Source organism: Sturnira hondurensis, unplaced genomic scaffold, assembly GCF_014824575.4.
Source record: "Sturnira hondurensis isolate 20B ecotype Veracruz unplaced genomic scaffold, ASM1482457v3 Scaffold0010428, whole genome shotgun sequence".
Lineage (NCBI taxonomy): Eukaryota > Metazoa > Chordata > Mammalia > Chiroptera > Phyllostomidae > Sturnira > Sturnira hondurensis.
The window spans coordinates 16,095,714-16,121,461 of record NW_028083059.1 but is presented as its reverse complement, the minus strand read 5'-3'; the positions used below and the strand labels follow the sequence as shown (position 1 = coordinate 16,121,461).

General features: G+C 37.0%; 1 protein-coding gene across 2 annotated transcripts in view; it reads left to right on the top strand.

The window, feature by feature from the left end:
• The first annotated feature begins 3,380 nt into the window (after nt 1-3,380).
• The window catches only part of CADM2 (cell adhesion molecule 2), a 1,088,167-nt gene continuing 1,065,799 nt past the window's right edge, over nt 3,381-25,748 (top strand). For both annotated transcript variants that reach the window (XM_037059021.1, XM_037059022.1), the window contains exon 1: nt 3,381-4,024. In XM_037059021.1, coding sequence (XP_036914916.1) covers nt 3,964-4,024 — 61 coding nt within the window. In that variant the 5' untranslated portion in view covers nt 3,381-3,963. The remainder of the gene's footprint in view (nt 4,025-25,748) is intronic.

The window sequence follows — 25,748 nt, the reverse complement described above, 5'->3', positions numbered from 1 at the left end:
ACTGTTGACAGATTACTTTTCTGCTTGTAGAATGAAAAGGCATAAACACCACAAACTTGATAGATCTCAATCCTCTCAAACTGGTGTGAGAACAGCCGTAGTACAAACTCTGTGTAGCCTCCTCTGTAAAACCCACCTTAAAAGAACTGTCTCATGCCGGTGACACTACTGCAGTAGGAGGAGGCGTCACCCTGTTTTGTGACAGTACGAGCAAAGGGAACCATTATATTCAAAGCAGGGGAAAGTGTGTGCTATTTTAACATAACTTTTAAAACAGTTAATATTAACTGAACGACTTGCATTTAAAGCATTAATTTCTTAAAATGTATTTGAAAACGTGAAGTTGAATGTTAAAAAAATATTTGCCATGGAGTGAAGATGACTACAAGGCTTGAAGGTAAGGAAAGGAAAGATAATCTCCTGAACAGGCTTAATACTTTAGATGGTTGCATGTAAAGATGCATGGATAGATGCCATTTCCGGATAATTCATGACATTCATCGATTGATGAGTCATAAGGGGTCAGTTAATTGTGGATTTACAGAAATACTAATAAGATAGGTAGAGAAGAATTGTCCTAAAACTATAGAATGAAGAGGTTTAAAGATGTTTAATTGCATTCTAAGAAATATTTTACATTTTAGAAATAATTTTACCCACCCAATGACAACTCCGTAACATTTTGACTATGGTCACACTTTAAAACATTGAAATCTCTTACAACCATTGAGCATTTGATATTTTAAAATTTAATTGGTTAATAGCATCTATGAATAGACTATTCAGAAAATAAGGAGTTGCCTATTCTTTGTCTTTGAAGGTGATATTATTCATTCAAATGGCTAGAGCTCGAATTTTGAGTGCTTCCCCCCAAGACTGGAGAGAGTGCAAACTCTCTTCCAGTCCCCTGGTATTAGGCTATAGAGAGCTTTTAATCACACAAAAGGGTTTGACTCTCATCACAATGAAACTTGCAAACATTTAAAAAATATATCTAATTAAATTAATTGATTATAGTTTACAAAAGGAGTTACTTTTTTGTTGTGATAACAAGGAGACTCATGGGGCTCCTGAAGAGTAATTTAACAAAAATCCTCTGGGCTTCTTAGTCTCCTCCATTTCGTAGAACACCCATGGAAATCCTCCCTGAGGCTGAGTGTCCAGTAAAGTTGTGTTAAAAACTAGTGCTTCTCAGGGTGTACACATAAATCACCTTAGAATCTTGTTATAATGAAAGATCTTCTTCTGTAGCTGCAGGGTTGGGCCTGAGATCCTGCAGTTCTAACAAGTTCCCAGGTAACGGTGATGATGCTGGTCTGAGACCACGTACTGCACAGCAAACCTATAGACTATTTCACTGTAGAAATTCTAATTGCTCTGGCAGTTATCAGCAAGAACAAATACAAGATTTGTTTCTGGGTATTGATCGCAAATGCTATAATACTCATGTTCAGTTGGGGAATTTTCTTGAATATAACAATCTTAGAATAATGATTTCTTTAAGCCTTGTGAGATATTAAAAGTCATCAAATGCAGCTTCCTCATATTATGGTTGAGGAAACTCTGGAACACGTAAATTGATTACATGTTCAAGGTCAAAGGACTACCACTAGGATGTGCACTAGAACCCAAGAAGCCTGTTTTAATAAAGAAATTCTAACTTCTTTGGCATTTTTATTTGTTATATTCTTCCTGACACAGAGCCTAAGTATGAGTCAATAATGATTAGAATTTCACCTTTTGATGCTCACAATAGTTTAATGATAACTGTCTTTGGACTTACCGACTTTCCTAACAGCTAAAATTCACAGTAGGTAACTATCTCCTACAATAACAAAAGTATTCAAACGTCCTCTTTCTTCTAGAGTCCAGTTGCAGTTTTTTATGGACATTTTATTTCTTAATTTTGAGAACCTGGGGAGAAAAGTGGACAGAGAAATGAATAGGTCACTAGTTAAAAGGCAAGGGTTGAATTTGTAAAAGGTTGTGGCAAAGTAAGCAACAAATGGGAAAGAGTGAAGGGCATGGATATTGATCTGGCCTCTCATCTTTCTGTCTCTTGCTTGCAGGTTTCTATTGTGTAGTCTTTCAGACAAAGCAGACTTTATGTATGGTGTGACTGATTTAACACTACTGAACTAGTCCATCATCTGGTAATTTGGTCTAATTAAAAACTGGTCATAGGAAAAAGCTTGGGAATTAAGCTAATTTGGAGACCAAACTTCTAATTAATTTATGTCTTGCTCATTTGTATCTTCTCTTCTAAAGGACACTTTTCAGGTTATGCTGATTTATCTAGATTGTGTTTTCCTGAGTTCCTGTCTATTTGGTTGAGTCCCTGAAGAAAGTACAGTTATGATTTTTTCTCTCTTTCTTAAGGCTATTGGTATTACATTTACAGGGATTGCCTAAGATTTCCTACTATCCTCAATTAGGAAAAAAAAGACCCACTAAACAGCCAAAGTCACCATTTATAAAGCACTTAGGCATCGGGTGACCCCGTACTAACATGTTTGCATTCTCAAGTAATTCCTACAACTCTGAATTGAGGGGTCTTCAGATTTTATGTTCAAGTAAATTCATCAGACATGAAGCCAGAAGAAACAGTGTGACATCTTAAACAGGGTCCGCCTGATTCCAGTAATGACTGATACTGTCACCAATTAGGCTTTACGGATACTTATGCTTAGGCGAAGTCAAAATTCTAGAAAACAACAACAAAAACTATTTTCCCCCATCCCTTTTTCCTTCCCTGCCACACTACTTCTTGTAGGCAGATAGGTGTTCCGCACCCTATACTTAGCGTCTCCCACGCCCTCTGCAATTTTCCCTTTTTCTGCTGGGAGCGTCAGAGAATGGTAACGCAGCTGGTGAGTGGGCAGGTGCAGCCACCATCTGCTCTAAGAGTACAAATGCACAAAAGAACTTCGCACCCAGAACCGGTCCCAGGCACCACGAATTTCAGAACCTGCTGGGGACAAGACTAACCCCGCCCCCTCGCGGTGACGATTAGCTGAACTCTTCCCAAGTGCATGACACTGATTAAAGACGGCGGCTGTCTCCTTTGCTACTTAGGGTGAGACATCTCGAGAGAGGTGAGACCCGCCGTGGGTGCGTGAATGGGGGCTTCAGTTCTTCCTGCCCGAAGGGTCCTTGAGAAGCCTGTTTGTTTTTCCCGGCGCTTGTCTCCACCCAGCCCTTTCTCTCATTGGCCAGACTTGGTGGGCGGATGCATTTCCATTGGTCAGGGGGCGGTGTCTGTCTGGCCAGGGTGGGGGCGGGGCCACCGCCGCGCTGAGCTTGCCCTTGTGTCTGGTGCTGTAGAGCTGCCGCCGCCGCCGTCGCCGCCGCCGCCGCCGCTGCCGCTGCCGCCTCCGCCGCCGCAGCCGGAGCATCCGGGAGCCACCGCCGCCGCCACCACTGCCACCACTACCACCACCGCCACTAGAGCTGCTTCCACTGCTGCCACCTCCCTGCCCAGAACCCCAAGACACCCCGAGCGCGTGCGGCGGCTGCTGCTTGCATGTTCCCCCTTTCCCTTTGCCCCTCCCTTCCGTGACCTACCCACTCCTTGGAGCCCTCGTCTGCACCTTTTCCGACACCCCAGCATCCCTGCATCACCTGCTCGGGCAGCCCCAACGGGCGCTGGGACTTGCAGCGTGCGCGGAGGGGAAGGCTAGCCCGACCCGGTGCCTGGCAGACGGGCTGTCGCGGCTGCAGCACCGGGAGGAGAAGAAACTATTTCGTCCGCCGAAAACCCATTCTGCGGGTGCTTCGCCGCTGCCGCTTCTGCTGCCGCCGATCCCCGTTCGTGTCCGCAGGTTCAAACACCACAGCAGCGAGGACCGTGGGTCCGGCGGGCGCCGCGAGGAGGACACCGGCGGAGCCCTACACTCTGGTGCCCCGCTCACCAGCAGATCCGTGCCTCCTGGTTTCTCCCCCCAACCATTTAGAGAAGGGACCATGATTTGGAAGCGCAGCGCCGTTCTCCGCTTCTACAGTGTCTGCGGGCTCCTGCTACAAGGTAATCCCCTCCCCGCCGCGGGGAGCATCAACTTCACGCCCATTCCTCATCATCCATCCCCATTCCACCTCATATTTCCACTCTCCTCCTTCCAGCCCCCCAGTCCCCTGACGTTTCCAGACGCCTCTCCCTACCCCCGGGTGCAGCAAGGGGCAGTGGCAGTTTGCTCCAGCTCCTCTCTGGCACTGGCTCAGCTCATCCCTCCCAGCAGTCAGCCCCCTTACGCGGCACCTTTCGCCTCTTCATTCACCTGAGCTTCCTACACGTCTTACTCCATCCCCGCCACCCCCACCCCCGCGCCTTTTGGCTAGCAATTTGTACCTTCTCTGAATGGTCTCCCCCTCCCCCCATCAGCCACTTCCCACATCACTCTCTCGACCATCCCTCCGTCTCTTGTCGTCTTTTTAACCTCCCCTTTTCGAGTCGCCTTTCTCTTTTCCCTTCACCCACCGTCATCGTATCCTGTGTCTTTAAAAAGTGAGTGAGAGTCTGGGAGCGAGCTACCGAGACGGCGAGAACAGCAGCAGCGGCAGCACCGTGTGCATTGCAATAACATCCCCAGGGGGAATGTGTTGTGAGACTTGTCATTCACCTAGGGAGAGAGAGGAGACTGAGTGTAGGATTTAAATAAATAAATAAGAACGAAAGAAAAGAGGCAAATAAAGGAAAAGAGAAAGAAAATGAATAAATTAACCAAGAAATTAAAAAAAGAGAGAAAAAAAAAAGCAGGGCGAGAGGAAGGAGAAAATTAAAAACCCCAAAGCCCACTTTATCAACAAATCGACTTTTTATTTTTCAGTCCATGTGGGTTTTTTGCTTGTTTGTTTGTTTCTTTTTCTTTTTTTTTCAGCAGAGAAATATATGCACCCTAGCAGTTACTTTCTGCTAGGGATTTTCGCTTAGGTTTTCTACCTCTCCATCCACTCTCTGCCGCTTCGGTCCGTAATTAATATTACCGGTTCACGTGAATTTTAAGAGCCCCTGTGACCGCAGTGGAGGGAAACCGCACAAAACACTGTGATTATGCAAATCACTGGGTTTGGATGTGGAGTGGCTAGGGAACTGGGGTGCACTTTTCCCCAGACCCTTTTTTGGAGGAGGGAGGAAGGGTCTGTGTTGGAATGGGAGGACGATGCTGATTATTAAATAAATGGAAATGTTTGGAGTCCGAGTGCAAGGGGAGAGCACACTTTGGGGTGGCGGTGGAGGCAGAGACGGCATTCTAGAGCTGGCTGGGCAGGGGCTGCAAGGCGGAAGATTGTTGCTTTGAAGAGAGTAGTATGGGGATGTGGATTGAGTGTGAGATTATGGAGAATGGATGGGAAATGATGGTCGATAGGATTTTTTAAAGCTAGGTGACTTGATTTCTTGTGAAATCTTTGCCCACCTCTAACCCCTCTGTCATCATTTGTGTATTTGCGGGAAACAAGTTGATCAAATTATTTGTACCTGAGTGAAAGGAATCTGAAAGTAAAACACACAGGCATGCAAAAACCCAATTGGCCTTTGGAGGATTTAAATGAGGTCAATGAACCATCTTTCAGCAAGTTCTTGGGATGCATCCTCTCTCCTATCCTCCTCCGGGATATAGTCCGGGACCGTATTTCATTTATGCATATTTATGAATACGAAAGAAGTGGTACTGGACAGAATTTCCCTGAATTAATTAACTGGCCTTGCAGAGATATCCTTTAGACTATTTAGTGGTAATTTTGTGTATTTTATGTTGTATGTAAATTTCAGATATGTCATGTGCCGGAATCCCAGAGAAGGCAGACAGCTCATTCTTTCTGCTTACGCTGCCTTGTCCCATTTCCCACCACTCACACCCCCACCCTCACACAAGTAACCCGGGTAGTTGCCTAACACATTACTTGGGTTTCTAATCCATGATGAAACATCCTCCCAGAGACCCTACTTCACCTCTCAGTAACTTGCATTTCTCAGCTTGTGTGTGTGTGTGTGTGTGTGTGTGTGTGTGTGTGTGCCCGCGCGCGCGCCCGCGCTCCCGCTCCGCCACGCCGGGTAGGGGAGTGTTATGTGGGGAAATCAGTTAATTTGGTGATTGTGATGAAAATTCGACACCGCTGGGTGTGTTTTCCCTACCAATCTGTGTGTGCTGACCCCAGCACGTCATTGGACACATTGCTGGGCTGGTGCGAGAAGATTATTTATGATAGAACATGTGGGCAATGGACTGCACTTGGGGGTCGCCTCCTCTCTGCCTTCAACATTTCCCTGTGAATTGTCTATTCAGTGCACTGCAAAATAACTGTCTGCTGGTGCCTCTCTCTCTCTCTCTCTCTCTCTCTCTCTCTCTCTCAGCCTGGAGGAGGATTTACTTTCTCTACCCGGAAGATTCCATCAGCTGCATTCTCTTTTATTAAGGGCATGGGTCTCTTTTATTAAGTGTGTGAACCAATGATTAAGACAGTGTTGCTTTCCCAGCAGACGGGGGTGGTGTAGGAAGGCGTGTAGGTATGCCAGAGAAAATGCACCACTGCAGCCAGCAACAGCACTAGCATCAGGTCCAAATAAATAAATAAGTGTTCTGATACAGCAACCAGGGAAAGAGCACCATCCCAGTGATCTCTGTGTACTTGTGAGCATCTTAGATCAGGCCATATTAATACACCAAAAGAGAGAGAGAGAATTGAAAGAAAAAAAACATAAAAGGGGGAAGGGGCGCAAAGCACCACTGGATTGTCTTGTGTTTATGGCTGCCTCACATTTATCAATCACTGTTCCACAGACACATCATACTTTGTTGATACTGTCAGTTCCAGCTCCAATTGCTCATGCCTTCCTTGTCTTAGTCTTGTCTGAAAACATTGCTTCAGGGTTCAGGTTTATGTTTCTCCCATCACCCTATTATTTTATTAGCACTTGGTGAGGTTGTAAAATGAAAGCTTTATTTCCTGGACACAGATTAAATACTTAACAGGTCTTTCTTTTCTGTGTACAGGGGAGGAAGGGTGATGGGTGACATAGTGAGCAACTGACTTTGTGTCTAGGGAGAGTCTGGTCTGCCTGCTAGTAGTTATGACTAGGCAAATAGTATAGGCACTCTACAGCTTCTTATTATTAGTTTTGTCAGTACTAAAATCATGTGCGGTTACTTAAGTTAATATTAATAATTTATTTATCTTTTGTATTATTATCCCCTTTCTTTCACTATGCTTTATTTTATACAAGAGGTTCATTGGACACATCATCTGTGGGTTTTCATTTTTTTTATATATGTCACCATTTTTTAATGTTTTCTCAGAAGGACGATCCATCTTCTGGCTTGTTAATTTGTAGAGTGATAAAGTGATAAGCTAATGGTGAGAATCGAGTCAATGATAAACTGAGTAAAAAAAATTAGTTTTATTCTACAACACCTACCAATTTGTCCTCGATGGATCTTTATGTACTAGTCAAAAAATAAACATGTTTTTGGCCAAAGCATAACTTGGAATTAGACTGCTTAGACAAAATTTGATTCATTGTTAAGATATGGGGCATCCTTTTTCTTTTTCTTTTTTTCCTTCTATCACAGACGGAGGAATAATCTGAAGTAAGAGGAAGGGACACTTTAGAGAAATGAATTTCTTTAGAATGAATGCATAAGCTTGCCACCTGTAACTAAGACCCCTCTTGGCTACAGAGTAGATCCAGTTCTATTACTAGCCCTTGCTGAAGCTGTATCCCTCTTCATGCCTGAGGAGACACTGCAAAGATGGAGACTGTCTTGTTTAACAAGGGACGGGTCTAGAAAGGGCAAAAAAGAGAGAAAGGCAAAATATAACCAGAAAATAGACATGCATAGACCCTGATTTTGTTGAGAACTTTATTTTCTCTTTAGAATTTATCTCACAGAAAAACATATCCAACAACACAAATACTGGGGCTTTAGGGCATTAGTTTCTTTCTTTCTCTCTTTCTTTTTTGCCATGGAACATTCTGGTAAATGATATGCTGTATTCAGAAAGAAGCTCTTCAAAGTAAAGGTCAATTGGACATGCATATTACTTGCCCAAGTATATGTCATTAACCTCCTCTTATATTTTAAGAAAACTCATTATAATATAAAATGCACTTATGTACACTACATAAAATACTGGTTACTTAATAATTCTTAAAATTATGTTTTTCCCACTCTTTTACCTCTATGTGTAATAACCATAGGCTTGTTAAGCTTATTTCTTATACTGACTACAGTTCCTAGGATATAACTCACTTTTCCTTTTTTTGATTAACAGCTGAAACTTTGAAAAGTAGAGTCTTTACATAAGCCAGTTAGCTCTGACTTAAACGAACACCAGATATTTCGTAATTAAGAAAATCCCCCTGCAAATATGGGAAGTTTCTGGACTAACTTTGCGTTAATATATGGAAGCTTGCTTTATTGTCTTCTCCCCACTTGTACAACTGTTAGTACTCGGGAACTTAATGTGTCAAAGGAAAGCATCAATTTAGATGGCCCCTTCTTGCCTTCCCCACTAGAAATAGGGTCCTTGAAAACTGTTTGCCCCACATTTAAGTACTAAAATAATGTCATTTTCACAAAGAAAAATTACTTCCATCGCTTAAAGAGCAAGTGGAAGTGCAAAAATATTGGAAGACATCCTAAGCATGCAGTTTAAAGTGGCTTATGATCAATATCAAGTTATATCAATTTTCTTTTTAAAATAGGCAGTCTATGGGGTATTAGATGATTGAGACAAGATTTATTTATTAGCGATGACTTTGGGTACATTAATAATGTAACAAAGACCTGTCTTATTGATGTTTTATTTGATCATGCTGACATGCGTTGAGATTTATTGAGAAGGAATCCTCATTTTTAATGGACTTTGTTAAACCTCCTTGGTACAATTGCCCATTGTGTACAAGCTGGCTGCATAGGTTGGGGAGGCAGTGAGAAGGGGAATCACAAACCAAAAAAGCATAATTTACAAGCTGAAGTCAGAAGCCCTTTGTGCAATTGGAAGAGGGTGGTTTGTTTACCCTCCAGCGTCCAATGATTATTAAACTTAAGCTTCTTGAGGGCAAGCCCTGAGCCTTACTTATGTATCTGTTCAGTCTTATTCTATATTTAGTAGATGCATAATAGATAGCATTGGATTGAATAATAGGTATGTTCTAATTAATTCTGATGAGTTAAATGGTCTCTTCTTTTCATAATATGTCAGCACTCATACCTGTTTAAACAATGCACTTAAGAGTTAATTTTAACACTTAGTAGTCTATATTAATTTAGGAACAGTTTTCCTATAGAAAAATAACATAGCAACAACTCTTGATATAAATCTTTACAGAAGTGCAATCTGATCAGTTGTTCTTAACATTGTTTTCTGACTCTTTTTTTTTCTTTTATTAAAAATCCCACATATATTGCATTGGATTAGATTACAAAATCATTCTGTGAAAAAATGAAGGGTATGATTTAAATGTACTGACTTAAAATACTTAAAAAGGACGAGTTCATTGCCACCATTTTATTTGAAAATGTCAAGCATTTCTGGAGTGCAGTTTTTGTAGTATCAAAAAAAGCACCTTCTGCAAATTCCTTGTGTAGAGAGGTGGGTTAGGATTAATCTAGAGCTGTGGCAGCTGAAGCCCCCTGCTGTGTGATGATGCAAATGGCATCTCAGGCCTAATGTGCTCTGCAGCCTGCGCACACAGGAAAGCAGTCACGTGGCATGAGTGAAATGGGACGTCTTGTCTTAGCTTGTAGTGGACATGAACTATCCTTGGGCTTTTGTAACTGGAGATAATCCAGAGAGTATTTCTAATCATTGAGCTCATGACAAAGTTAATGAGAGAACACATATTTTATTCAGAGATTAATGTAATAAATAAATCCTAATAAAATCACCAATGTTTTCATCAAATGAATGGTGAAATGAACAGTTTTTTTTCGTGAAAACTCTCCAGAACATGGGTCAGTTTAATGAAGATAAATAACGAATCTAAAATAGGACTTCTATGCAGTTGTTTCCATGTTTGGGGCCTAATAAATGTTGATTAGGAACTATTCTGGTGTCCTTCCCTTCCTTTAGTTAGTAATGAGTCACTCCGTTGTTCTTTTTCTTATTGGAGCATTTCCTGTATTATGAGAATACAGTAGTTTAAAAAAAGTAGAGATTAACTATTCAGTGTATGTTCACATAGTTTATTTAGGGTCATAAAGTGGAATCTGTATCAATATCAAATCAATAGTACTCTGTTTCCTCTGTGAACAATATTATTTATCACCAAGGCAAAAGCACCAAATAGGTTCCTTAATAAGAGTTGTGGACCAGTTGTTATGGTCAGCCTCTTGTGTAAGCCTATCAGACGGCAGACATGAATGTAACTTTGTTTCTTTTGATTCCATTTGCTACAGAAAAAAAAAAGCAATTGAACATGATATGCATACACATCGTTATTCCAGAAATGAGCCCAGTTGGTCCTGTTAATGTGTTCTGTGGGCTTCTTTATACAAGTATGAAGTTGTTTTCATCTTAGAAGTATGAAGCATATTTAAAAATTGTGAAAGTAAATATTCTGCTAAATTAGGTATCAGTGAAATATTAATGTCAAAATCAGAGAGGTAATTATTGAAAAAGCAAATATTCCAGATGTAGTTGTTAAAAAAGAAAATATTCCTCAATCATTTATCTCTATATGCACATACATACAAGTTTAAAATGTACTGTTATTTTTAGGACTAAGTGATATCTTTATAATTTTATTAGTCATCAGAATTTGGGCCTCTCAGGGATGAACTGTAAGGAAAAGGCAAGAATTTATTTTTTTGTACTCATTATTTTCTTTTACCTTTTTTAGGAAAGTTAACAAATATATTTTAAAATTGTCTTAGGCTGTAACTAACAATGATGGACTTTTGCATTTAAAAACACACACGCTAGATTTACAACCTCTGAATTTACATGAGACATGAGCATTTATTCTGGATCTTCGATTGTGCCCATGAGGCTGAGTGATGAGAACCTGCTGCTACCTGAATAGACATAGGGCTGAGGTTGTAAGGACATCTGCCAGGGAGAGAGCCGGCCATTAATTATTCACATCCTATTTTAGAAGACTTTGAAGTAAATATTGAGACAGTCATTATTCAACTTTGGGGATAACACTTTCTGAGTCAGCAAGTAATTTTTATTTGAATATTTAAATCATCTTTCATCCATTTGAATGCTGAGAGGGAAGCCCCTGGTTAGTCATAGTTGAATGATTTCCCTGGGGGCTAGGTATTGACGTCATTGGGAACTGTTCAGAAAAAAAAATAAGCATCCTTTATTTTGAGGAACATAAAATCTTAAAGCTAAGTGTGTTCAAGTAGAGAAAAATATTCCACATAAGAAAACAGAAGTCCTTTTATAGGTCAAATTTATTTCCTAGTAAATTTATATACTTGACAGTAGTTTATTTACAGTAACTGTACATTGTTTATCTAAAGGCATCTTTGAGAATGCAGTGAGAAAGCACCTTTCCTGGTGAGGAGGTGCTGCCCACTGCTGAGCAAAGCTGCCAAATCGATTTTGTATAATTTATAAAGCCAATTGATTTGTTTTCGTAAAGAAATATTTTTAGCTTCTTTGCTAAAATTGTGTGCATTTACAAATGTGACATTCATAACCCTTACTTAAACATCAAGGACTAAAATTTATAGTGCATAAAATATGTTTTTATTTTCTTAGTAAATCCATGTTTTACACCACCTTGTCCCATACAGCCACAGGGAAAATGTCCGGGACATATATCTTCTGTTCATTCTCATACCTTATATGTCCTCTGCTTTTCAGTCTGAAGTAGTACTTAGGTTGCAATGAGAAATGATTAGAATGTTTGTATTTAAAAGCAAAAAAGAAAACGTATGATAAATGTCTTATTTTTTATTGTATTTTTTCCATGACCATTTATCCCCTGCCCCTCTACGCTTCCATTTCTTTACTGCTATCTATTTTATGTGCTGAAGTCTGAATAGTAACTTGGCTTCCTTCACTCTCTCCAGGAACATATCTCCCCTACTCCTGACTCTGCTACCAACCTGAAAGACTCATTCAAAGAAATTAACTGGGGGGATGGACAATAAAGAAAGGGAGTTCTGCTAAAACCTATATACCGAATATATACAGATCGGGTGTTTTTCTTTTCATCCTCCAAGGCAAGAACCCCAGTATTTTAACAAGGTTAAATTATGAACAATGTGTTTTTACTTGTTTTTGTTATCACTTTTATTGCATATTGTCTGAGTGCAACCTCCTTAGCCTCATAATAAAAATGGCAAAAAGAGGAGGGAAAGAATATGAGAGAGCCAGCCAAACACGCAGAAATGCCTGGCAAAGCCTACTAAATTAGCATATGCTAGGCTGAGTATTTCCCTCTGTTGTTACATAATCCCTTTCTGACAGAAAATCACTTCTCATACTTAACCCCTTCAGAATTCTCCAACTGCTATATTTTTATTTTGCTTCATTTATTTTCTCACGAATTGTATAAATCATCTATTGAGGGGCTTTGATGTCAAATTCTTTTTTCTCTCTCTCTTCAGTCTTTCTGTATACAAATGTTCCATTCTGTGCCCAACTTCAGCATTCAAGAATCAACTTTTCTATAGCTTTCACTGAGAAGATCTAATTAGCATTTTAGGCTCTCTTTACTCATGTGCAGCTTTCTTTAGAAAATGTATTAGTTCTATGAGGTTCCCCTAAGGATTCATAATACGCTAGTTTGTTACATGTACTGTGATATTCAGTGTGCCTTAATTATGCACGTGTCCTCATTTCAAAGCCTTTTCAGGGATCATGTGGGATAGAACAGGGGTCTGGCTGTAAATTCACTGTCATGTATTAATGTGTAGGTGGTATTCAGAGAAGAATGTTTCTGAAGGCAATTATGTATCTGTGACTCCACTGTAGCAAGCAGTTACTCACATCGTGCACTTAACTAGTTACTCTGCCAAGGCAGAATGAAATTCACTCTTGTGATACATAATACAGTATCTGTTATTTCTAAACAGTTCTTTGCACTGGGCATGAAGTACAAGAATGAGTGAAAATGTGTATCCCTTATCCTGAATAGGGATTGTCCCTTTCACTTTTCCAAACGAAAGGAAGAATCAGAAATTGTTCCCAAATCAATACTCTATTCCCTAACTAGCCCATTAACACATTTTTGCTACGGTAAGATCTTGAAGTTTTGCTAGTTATTATTTCAGGCTATAGATTTTTAGATTGTATTAATTGCCTGCAATCTTTGTGGGCTGCCAAATGTCAGTGCATTGCAAAATTTGAAACATTATATTCCAGGTTTTGATTTGATTGCAATTTGGACAACTGTGACAGTATGTAGACACATTGAACTCATTCTCAAGCACCCTATGCAGAGGGAAAGAGAGTCATCTTTAAAATAGAGATTGTGTGTGTGTGTGTGTGTGTGTGTGTGTGTGTGTGTGTGAGAAGGGATAGCTACTAGAATTGGTTAATTTAATATATCACCATTTATAAGGAGGATATTTTCCTACATTGCATGAGTTTGAGAGTATACTTTACTAACTTTATTTATGACTTACTTGTATCCCTTTGTGCATTATAGCAAAAAATTTGAGTTTAATTAGTAAATACAACTGTTGTTTTCTTTTATATATGACTAGTGTGATAAAAAGCATTTTGTAAAGTGATATATAACAATTTTAACAAAGTATTTATTATTTTACACAATTGTATTATTTTGAAGCCATATTATTATTAATGGTATCTTAAAAATACATCAGTGGCCAGGGAGGCTTAAGAGTCTTTTTATTATATGAATTTTGGACCAGAATCTGATGTATTTGTTTTAGTAGAAAAAAGAATGCCACCTGCTCTTTATTAATTTTTTAATCATTTATGTCTTTTTAGTTGAGAGAACTGTTATTTTATCTATACTATGATATTTATAACCCCTTCATATATTTTTATTATAATATTTGGATTGTTAGGTATTTATCTGTTTCTTCTAGTGGACTGTAAGCTCCCAGAGTACAGGGTCTTAGTCTTCATTTTATTTCAAGTGCCTAATCAAATGTCTGATCTATGTGTTTTTTCAATGTTTTCATTCCACTGATTGATTAGTTTTCCTCCAATCCATTTCATCTTAACACATTGTTTTAATTGGATCCAAATAAGCCTTAAGTATTTATGTTATAACTGCCAAAATGCCAATACAGTATACAGAACAGAATAAATATTTGCAGTGAATTTTCATTTGGATGTAATGTACAGAAAGACAGCACAAATGGATACTAAGAAACACAAACAATTCTAAATAATAACATACTTCACAAAAAATATGGAATCATTGCTTTCAGTTAAGGTAGTCAGTTCAAGCTTGCACTGAAAACATTTGTTTTACAGCTTTGAATCTCCCCAGTTTCTCTGGGTCTCATAACCCCTTGTCTTGTTTTTGTCTGCTTACTAAAGATTTATATCCCTAGCCTTCAAAATATTCTTGATGATGACTTTGGGAAAAGATGAAGCCAAATCATATTATTGTTCTACTTAGGGTCGCTGGTATTTCTGGATAGATGTATAAACAAAAAAGAATTACAAACTGACCTTGATCTGCCAGATTATCAGTGTGGGTTGACCTGCTTTTGTTTTTGCCAAGCTATAGGGTAGAGGTTCTCTGAGGAGTTCCCGAGGTAGACCCAGACTACATTCTTCTCTCAGTTTAACTAGGGCAATTCTATCCTTTTTATTTAAAAGGACTTGTAAAAAAATCCTAAGTACTGTTTTTTTTTTCCTTTTTTTAAAATGCTTACTCATGCTTCTGCAGTTGAGGGTACATGTTCACTATTGCTGAATTTGATTTATTTCCATTTTTATATTAAAGGACAGTGGGGGGTAGGTTGTGAATATTAATTCATTTTGAAGAGAATTTAAACATAGTTACTGGGATCTGAACACCAACAGAGAAAATAAAATGTTTTACGAATGCTTTTTCTAAAAGTATCAGTGTAATGTAGCTTTTCTTAAATGTCATTTAGTTTTTCTTCATATTTAAAAGTCAATTTCCTTGATGTCTTTTGGACTTTTGACTATTTCATAACTCTTGGCATTTGAGAAGATATTATTAGCTAGGCTAACTTAAGATTTGCCTGACGCCAGGTACTGAAATTCTTTTGTCATCATTATGTTGAAATATACATTTAATAAATAAATATCTGAAGTAGGTTAAATGAACTCAATTTATTAGGGGTTATTGTCACTTTATGGGGTTGACATTAGGAATTATATTCTCCCATAGCTTCTCTTAATACCTAACATCTTGCTTTATGTTAAGTCCTGTCAGTATGATGCAACGGCCGCAGCAGATTAACCTCCTTCTTTACTTCGATGTCTGTTTAACCCTCGCTGACACCTTTCTAGAGAAAGTGAACGTAGTTTGGGAAGCAGTTTTTGTTGACTATTTTACTGTTTGGGTGGAAAGTTATTTTACTAAGTTACTGAATTTTATTCATTATATTGAGGATACTCCTATAAATCTGTGATTAGAAATTAAGTTTTTAAAATGTTTTATGTGTAACCACATGGTATCTGAAACACAAAAAAATGTAAGGAGGAATTACACCTTCATATTTCTCAACATATTTAGTCATAATGATCCACTCAGAAATTGATTTTTCAGTTTGCTATAAGAAGGAAGGACTTTTACTTATTACTTTAAATGCTAAAGCATTTTAGACCAACATTCTCATCCAGAGTCACTATATTAAATGTGATACCCCAAATATTCATCAAAATAATATTTTACTAAGTGAATTGTCTTTATAGAAAGATTTGATGCTAACATAAATGCTCAGTAACATTTATGAACTCATTTATAAATTTCCAGTAAAATTTACAGAGGATAATTTCATATCCACTGACTTTCTTTCTTGTTTAGCATAGAAGTACAATGGGATAAGTCTAATAGTGTTGTGAAGCTTCAATTCTTCATCCCTTCCAGCTTCCATGGAATAGCTAAGACAAAGATATTGGGAGAGAAATAAATTCATAGCTTTTTGGATGTCTGGTAGAGGTCATAAAGTCAGACTTATTTTAAAGTTTTGTTTTGTTTTGCCCAGTTTTATTGACTGCAAGTACAGACTACCAGCAAAGCAGAACAGATTATTCTTGAAGGATATGATAGCATGAAAGCACATTTTGTAATGCAGCAGCTATGCATGAGGATTGGGTATGAACAGGCTGTGAAGATTAATAATCTTTTTAACTTTTAATAATGGTCTTACAATCATATAACAGTACATTTTGATCAGGCATTAGGGATATTTCCTCCTAAGATCTTTTATCATCTGGGTGTCCCAAGGTGAATGGCAGGGACTTGGTGACAGAGGAAGAGTGAGTAATTAGATGTCCCTGATCCTTGAGTGGTACGCTTGTAACAACCTGCTAGAGCACAGTTAGTGTGGAAGTGGTACCAAGGCTAGCCTGGTGGGGGTTGTTATTTTGTAGTAAGAGTTCTCTATTTTGTGGAGGGAAGTGGTACCACTGGACTAATTCAGGCTTCGATTTTGGACAGTGCCCCGTGGCAGCAAGACGTAATGGTAAGAACCAAGTGACCTCAGTTCTCATCTAAGCCACCATTTTAGACACTGAGCAAGTGTCTTGCATCCCGGTGCAAGTGTCTTACTTCTCTTGCATCCCGGTTTCTCCATCTGCAGATTCAGAGATTGGTTGGCACCACATCCTTTATTTGGTGATGTATTGTAGAAAGGTCTTATGGATGATTGCAAACTTGTAGAAATAGCTTCCCTCCCATCCCCACTTTCCACCCAAAGATGTTTTCTAGCATTAACTGTGTGCTCTTAAAATACCTTTCATTAAAATTTATTTTTATATCTACCCATGTGTTCATTATTCAGTGTTTAAAAAGATTCTACATGTAAAAATATTTTAATTTTGGTCCGTGTGTCTATACATTTCAGAAACTGTCTTTTGCTGTCATTGAGTTTTATAAATTAATTTGTAATCACCAATATGAGTTTGGGTCATATATCATTTTCCTTGTGAAATTACATTTATATAGCAACTTTGAAAATTAGTAAATTATTGCTCTATCAGTCGTTTTTATTATTAGGAAGTAGACTGAATTAAGAGTTGTGATTTTGTGTTCAATTTTGTTTTTCTGTGCATTTAATATGTGTTTGTGTGTATGGGATTAATTTGGACAATCATTTTATTCTTCATAGCTTTTGGTTTTCTCGAGCATAATTATTCGTTAATTTGTTTTTCAACAAATACATGGTTGAAGGCTGTATTGTAAATAAAAATGAACAAGATGAAAACAGTTTCTGCCCTTATGGAGTTTATAGTCTAGTGTCTGAGACACAGAATAATCAAATCAAAATATGTAATTATTTTTTTCCTGAAATAAAAATTTCAAGTTTTCAGTAGCAACAGAATGTGGGTATGTCAGTGAGACTGACATCACTGGTTTAATAATAATGTTATAAACCTCACTGATCTTTTAAGATTTTTTAAATTTAGCATTGGTTTAAAGATCTCTCATATTCTCCACTTATTTATCCTGAAAACATTCTCAGTATAATACCAGTGTCTTTTTTTCTTTTCTCTTCTTTACTTTTCCTTTCCTCATCCTTCCTTTCTTCTTTCCTTCCTACCCCCTTCCTCTCTTTCCCTCCTTCTTTCTTTCTTTTACTTCTCTCTCTCTCTCTCTTTCTTATTCTTTCTAATATAACTTGAAATAAGCTGACAAGTTGAAAAAGAAATATTCAGGCATGCTCTGTTGTAACTGATTTGTTCGGGAGGGTGATTCATTTAATTTCATAAAGGCTCAGTCGGCCAAAACAGATGACCAGGTCAGCAGAGGGAATGTAGGGGAGAAGAGGTCTGTGAGAAGGATCTATGTAACAAGCAACGATATTTAGTTTTTTAGAGCTGGAGTTCTGCTTGAGCAATTCTGATGGTACCAGCAGCAGTCATTTAAAGAGCTGCTGATGCCTCAGGGAAAACATTTTTAAAGTGTCCTATCTAAAAACAATGCTCCTTGTACACTGTCATATATATTAAAACTCTGGCCCTTGCTTACATTACAATACTTTGTGCCTTATTAAAACCTGTGCTACTACAGTATTACTTCTTGAGAATGCTGATTAAATGTTTGTGAAATCTTCTGAGAATGATTGAAATATCAATCATCTGGTAAACAAGAGTGGAGAATAGATGAGAACACCATTTAAAAGTTTTTAACAAAGTAAATTTTATATGCATTTATTTAAAATGTCAGAAATTACAACATCATATGAGTGGCTGCAAATATTTTTAACATCTTTTTTAAAAATTGATTTTTAGAGCAAGGGAGGAGGAAGAGGGGGAGAGAGAGAGAGAGCTCATTTCTGCATTCACTGGTTGCTTCTTGTCTGTACCCTGACCAGGGATTGAACCTGCAACCTTGGAGTACCGGGATGACATTCCAACCAACTGAGCTACCTTACCAGGACCCTTGAGATCTTTATATTACTTATTTTAGTATTTAAGTTTGACTGAGGACCTAAACATGCAAGTGATATCATATTTCTATAGATTTTATGGCATTTTTGAACACTATTATTATTTGGTCAGTGGTGTATCTGGAGCAGGTGATATATATTTTATAGAAGATAGGGTAAAAAATGGATATATACATTGGAAATCATAATGGTGGCAGTCTAGCACAGTGATTTTCAATCGACGTGCCTGCCACACGAATTTTTAAAACATTCAATACCTGGCTATTTTAATCAAGGACACTGACCTCTTTTCCCTTAAATTGTCAAATTAAAAAAAATGACAACAGCTGACCCAATAATCTCCATCCGGTGTGAATGAATCAAAATTATATCTATTTTTTGTCAGATAGGCAAAACCTATATGTTTTTTTGATGAGCTGCAGAATTTAGTAGTGTGTTTGTGCCATGAGATGAAGCAGGGCGAATGTTGCTGGTCTAGCATGTATACGTGCTCTATTTAGAGACTTATGTATGCGGATTAGATACAGCACTACAATGCACCTCTTGAAGAACCTCAGCTAAGTCATTTTCTTTAATTTTGCTCTCTTTATTTTAAAAGGGACTTGAAAATTAAAGCAGTTGAAGTAAGTGCTCCATGGAGGGTGATATGTGCAAGAGTGTAGTCTATTCTAGCTGATTTATTTAGAAAATATGTTCAATTTTCAAAAGTGTGGCAGAAATACAAACATATTTGGAAACTTTTACAGAGGTAACTAGGTGGTGCTGTTCTGTCATCTTTGTGTTTTAGTGACTCTTTGGTCCTGTTCTTGATACATTAAACAATTTCATAAAATAGTGTGTTAGGGAAGCTACTGTATGGTCCACTCATGGTATTTTCTTTTTATTAATGGAGTTTATATTGATCTTGCGTCTGGTTTCAGCAGTGTTTTCATACAGCATAAGAAAACTTTCATCTTAAACAGTAACATGTATTACAGTTTCCTCACTTCTTTAACATTTGCGACAATATAGTAAATCATGAAATCTGTAGCTATTTATGTTATGTGTTTATAAAACCTTTGTACTTGGCTATATCTTTATCAAAATGCTTATCATTAATTGAGTCAGGATTTAAAACGTTGACATTTTTGTACATTTTGACTTGATTTAATATAAAATGTCGCAAAATATGCAAGCTCAAGGAAAACATTTGTATTATCTGAAATACTAAAAATTGAATTAAACCTTTAAACAAGAAATGAGAAAACTTTCCTTGAAAAGATATTGTTTCCTTAATTACTTCTCTGTAAAAAAAGTGACCTCGATTAAACTGTCAGTTAATCTTTTCATAATTCAGGATATCATTAAGTTAATTGTGCCTTCCAGTGATCTTGGTGGTACTTGATAGTTCGAAATAAAACAACACACTTATTTCAAACTAAATAAAGACAAACAATGTTACTTCACTGTCATTGTATATTTGGTATACTGGTGTCTCTGATTTATATTTTCTTGGTAAGAAATAAAGCTTCTTTTAGATAGGTTGAGATTTAAGGAAAGCAGGTAAAGAAAACTTAAAAGCATTAAAATTTTTTCAGTTGAAATCATCTTACATATGAACAATTGTACATTGTATTTCTTAATGATTTTGCAATACTTTTGGAGGAGAGTATACCGTACAATTTATTCTTTAATGAAATTCTAGATATAACATAAGGGTGAATGCACCGTGTACTTAATGCACCACCAGTTCTAGCGTTTTGAATGGGAACAAGAATAATTTATAATCTTCTTTAGTTCTAATATAATAAAATCCCCTTGCTGATATTTACATTATAAAACATTTGCTTTACCTTAATAGAAAAGTGAATGTTTTGTAGAAAACTCTTTGTATTTTCTATCTCACATATCTTTTATCTGTGGAAGACAGAATCAATACGGAATTTTTTTCCATGGCACATCATCTTAGAATTCAAAGAGATAATCTCTGAGATGAACATCTTCTAGACTAATAAGCCTAAGTGAAAGTGCTGCTAGACTTCTTTGCTCATGTCTGGCCTCCTGGCCTTCTGAAATGAAAGGGAAGTCACAATTATTAGAATGAATGCCAGTGGTTAAACACTTGGCAAGTAAGAGTTCAGCATGGGGGAGCTATATAGAGCATTAGAGTTATTCGTTTATGAGAGACACCTGTATCTTCTGCCAAATGATATTCTTCCTAAAAAGGATTAGATTATGCTCATTTTATAGGGCCATAACCTTAAATTATGAAGAAAACTAATGATAAATAGATGCACATTTTGAGATTATATAGAAAGTTGGTATTTATGTTTTGGGTTTTAATTATTTGTGTTACAAAAATACTTTCAATTTTTATGACAGTGGAGTTTGATCTAGACAAAGAAATTATGAAAGGTACTCATATATATTGGCTGTGCATATATATATGAAAGGTACTCATATATATTGGCTCAAAATATGCAGTGCATTTGTGACCATGAGTGATATTTTTGGAAGTTGTGTTCTGGCAGCAGTACTGATTTTAAAATCTTAGATATTAGATTTGCATTGTGGAAAGTTAAATGACACTGTCATCTGGACCAAGGCTTATTAGGTAGCCTAATTTTAAAATATACTACACTTCAAGTAAAGCATGGCGTTTGTGAAAAAAAAATCATGAATTAATGTATTTCAAAATTATCTTCCTTCCGGAATATAGGAAGTCTATAGGCTATTGTTTTTCTGTAAATGTCAAAAATATCAAAACTTGTAATTGATGACTGCTTATTAATAATTTTTGCATTTTAATATTTTCTTATGGTCACTGTTTCTTTCTTGGGGATCTAGTATTAAAATAAAATAAGCTTTCTTCACAATTATTTTTGATGTAAATTAATCTCAGACAATGTAGCCAAAGCCATTGACTGTCAGTAATCAGTGGCAGAAAACAGATTAGTTGGCATGTCTTTTTTTTTTTTTCTAAGAGCTTCATCTAATCTTTCCAAATGCTCCTTTGGCATAAAAATCCTAGAAGAAAACATAAGAAGCAAAATGTTGGACATTACTCATAGAAAAATTTTATTGATTATATCGCCCCGGAGAAGAAAAACAAACAAAAAAAACCAATGGTACTGCATCAAACTAAAATGTTTTTGCACTGCAAAGGAAATCATCAACAAGGTAAAAAGACAGCCCACTGAGTGGGAGAATATATTTGCCAATACATCTGATAAGGGGTTAATATCTAAAATTTATAGAGGACTTAAAAAACTGACCACCAAAAAAAACGAACAACCCGATTTAAAAAAATTGGGCAAAGGACCTGAATAGACACTTCTCCACAGAGGACATACAGATGGGCAACAGATGTATGAAAAGGTTACTCAACATCACTAATCATCAGAGAAATGCAAATTAACACCAAATGCTCCTTTGGAAACTTCTGCAGAGGCTCCTTTTCAACTTGCCATGTTTTATCGATGATGAAAGATTTATATCCCATGGATCTAAAGGTGTTTTCCACTTTAAAAGATAGACCAGAGAAAAAAGAAAGAAGAATAAGTAAGGGATTTCTGGATTTCTTTTGAGATCAGAGTCAGGTAGCAGAATCGGTGTAAAAGTAAGAAGAGGGCCGATGATAATTGGGGGAATAAAGGTAGATCTTGCGTACCTTTAGGCATGTTTTTCTTCATTAAACTGATGAAAATAGAATCTCCAAATGAAGCTTGATATAAATTTATAGTTGAAATCAACAAATTAAGTTTTGATGGACCCAATGGATACAGACATCGTACGTGGTCAAAGAGGTTAGTGTAAAGCTAAAAAAAAAATTGGAATGATCTTCGTGCAGCATGTTCAGCACCTAATTCTAGGGGGACAAGTAATAAAGAATTCTAACATCTAAAAGGTAAGTATAATTGATATTATATGGCCAAAAATAACCTTTTAAGTCTATCTTTCCTATTTGGTTTGAGTCAAGACCTAATTTGTCTTAAAATTAATACTCTTGTTTTTTCATATATTGACATTAAAGGGAGTGGAAGTGATGGAATGCAATAATTAGGAAGAACTTACATGTTGCTGGTCAGACCCAGGAGAAACGCTACTTATTGTGGTTTTGCAATTTACAAATTATCAACTTTTGATAAAGTACCTTAGTCCGGCTATAAGTGGTCAGAGTAGAAACTGGGAAAAACAACACAACAGAACATGTCTTAAAAACAGATACTTGTTTAATCATTGAATTCTTTTCATGAGATATTCATTTCAGAACAAAACAAAGCAAAATTTACAAAAGCAGTCGCCACATTTAATTCCTGATGTGTCCATAAATAAGTGTTTCAAAGGAAACATTGCTGGTTTGAAACAAATCTTCAAACTCAGGGAGAACTCGGTCTTTTAGAGAGCCGTCTTCCTTAACCAGAATCCTAATAATAAATAAAAACTTTTGAAAGAGCTTAAAGGTACTTGCAAAAAAGTTTTTCTTCTTTAACTTACACAAAATTATATAGTATGAATTAGAGGTGGCAAGCACTTGGAAAAGGGTATATTCGCTAATATAAACATCATGATATTAATCTAAATGTGTGAGTAATCTAAAGTATTCCCCCTGACATCACTTAATACAGTGTTACTGTCAGGGATCACCTTCTCATTGTGTTAACTTGTTTGTATTTCTGCCTTTCCCCAAGAGACACTACATTGTGAATGCAGAGATAGGCTTGGTTTTCATTTTCTACTTCTAGAATATTGTCTGGCACACAGTTCAATACATTTTGGGGCATGAGTGTATATGAATGTATATAATGATCTTGATTTATTTTTTAAATACAAGACTTCACTTTTTGAGCAACTTCTTATACTGAGAAGAATCAAATGAACATTTCTATTTAAAAATATACCTACTTAACATTAGTTATGATTAGTAGATTTATTTAAGTTCTTTTTTAGACAAATCATAACCCATATTTTATTATAGAGTATTTGTTATTTCAGAACACTTTTAATTTTGTTTACTGCATTAGGCTTAAAATAAAACACAATACTGCTGTTGCTGATTGAATAAAAGAAAATAGAGCACGGGGATTTACTTGTTGAAATGCCATAAGAACATTTTTCAAAGTATTCATGTATTTCCTATGTTAGCTGTTAATCATTGCTACTATATTGTTCAGATGTATGTGTATGTGCTTTATCTGAAATTTGTTTGAAGTGAGGATATTATAACTTCATCATGTGAAAAAATAAAACCAAAGATCCTAATAGGCCATAGGGGACATGCTGCATAAGAAATCAGTTATAACAAAATTGGGTGGAAGTTTAAAATAAGCGTCGCTGTATTTTAGATTTAAACGTGATCTCATTCCATCCCATTTAAATCTAATTTCAGAGCAGCAGCACAGTGTAAGCGGAAAGTGTGAGGGCTAGGGCATGGAGAATGAGAGCTCTGAAGATGACCCTGCCACTGGTTCTCTGCACCCCGGGGGAAGCAGCTCGCGTCTCTCAGGGTCAGTTGCTCAGAGGGGGTTAGACTTGGATCGTCTCCAAGGTCCTTTTCAACTTGAAGCATGACTCCCATCCAGCGGTTACAGTAAGTGGATATACTTTGCAAAGGTTAAGGTATGATTGTCTTTATCATTCAGTGAAAAGTTTTAATTAGATGTGTTATAAAATGATGAAATAAATTATTAGTTGTATTTATAAAATTCTACTGATGCATCTATATTAATTGATTTGTGTATTGGCATATTATTGGTATACAAGTATATAACCAATACAACTGATTGTCATATAATTCCATTTGTTTGAAAAATGTGGGTCCATGAATAAATAATCAATCACATTTCCGACTTTTCACACTATTCTGTTAAGGAGAGGCATGAATAACCAGAAGAGGGACCATTGAAGGACTATTTACTTTGTAAAACATTTTTAAGAGAAATCTAAAAATATTAGAAATCGTTACCCTTGAAGGGAGCAAAAAAGAAATGGACCTCAACCACTGCAGCTACTTTTACACTGAGTGCCGTAACAACTTTGTAATATTCATTAAGGCTCAAAACAAAGATAATGTTCTTAAACTACTTCAGGAGTACTTTAGACTTAATTAGGAAATAATTCCCACACAGAGCAACTAGACTTTAAAATAGAAAGTGGTGAAATGCTTTGTTGGCATTTAAAAGGATCAATATATTTTTTTCATCTTCATTGGTTGATTTGGAAGTATATTCTCTTAAAGATAAAGTGAGAGAACTGAAGACCCTCACATCATGAGATCTGTAACCAGGTTGCACAAGTGTAGCTAATCCAAAATTTTACTTTTATCAAATACAATTTGCTTCTAAGAAAGCCCAATCCTCGTTCTTTCCTTTGTATTTCATGAAATAAAGGTCACATTGATTAATTTAGAGAAGATTTCATAATAACCTCAATCATGATCGTACAAAGAGTTAAACTCCCTTCATTGTGGAGCGAGGGAAATGCAGAGCATTTTCAGGCGATCTGGAAGGTCAGTACTCAGACTAATTCACCCACAGCCCCAGATGCCTGGTTAAGCTGCCAGCACAGTTGCTTTCCGAGTCTGCCAGAAAGTCAGCTGCAGCTGCATGGAACATTCTCCCCCCGCCCCCGCCCCTCCCGCCCCACACCCATTGCTAAGCCTGTGGATTTTACAATTTCCACAAAAAGAACAGAATTAGGAAACGTAATTCAGGGTGATGATCACCTCACTTACCCTATTAATGGGTTTCAAATTAATTTATTATAAACAGCAAAATATAAACAGATAAGAAGAGGTTTTGCACATGTTCATGTTCTCAAATCTTTTTAGTCACATTTTGGAACGTGACCTGGTAAAATTGTGTTTTAGGCTCTGTTCTTACTCATTTTGGAGGTTCCTTGTCATCATCATCATCGTCATCATCCACTTTGTTGTACTGGTGTCTGCAGTTAGAGAAAAGTAACCACAGGCCACAAGTGCAGAGGGTGGTGTATGGTGTGGTTTTGAAATTATGCAGGCTTGGCCGTCGATATTAATTTGCTGTGTAACTTTGAGCCCGTGATGCTACCTCTCTGGGCTGAAGGTATTTAACGCATCTCACAGGGTATTGTGAGGGTTAATTAGTTAACATAGTAACATACCTGGTATCATTTCCCGAAATTTATGGACATTTAATAAACTTTAGAAACATTGTGAGAGAAAAAAATATTGTTCAATTCAAATTTTGTCTTTGGTCCTCAGAG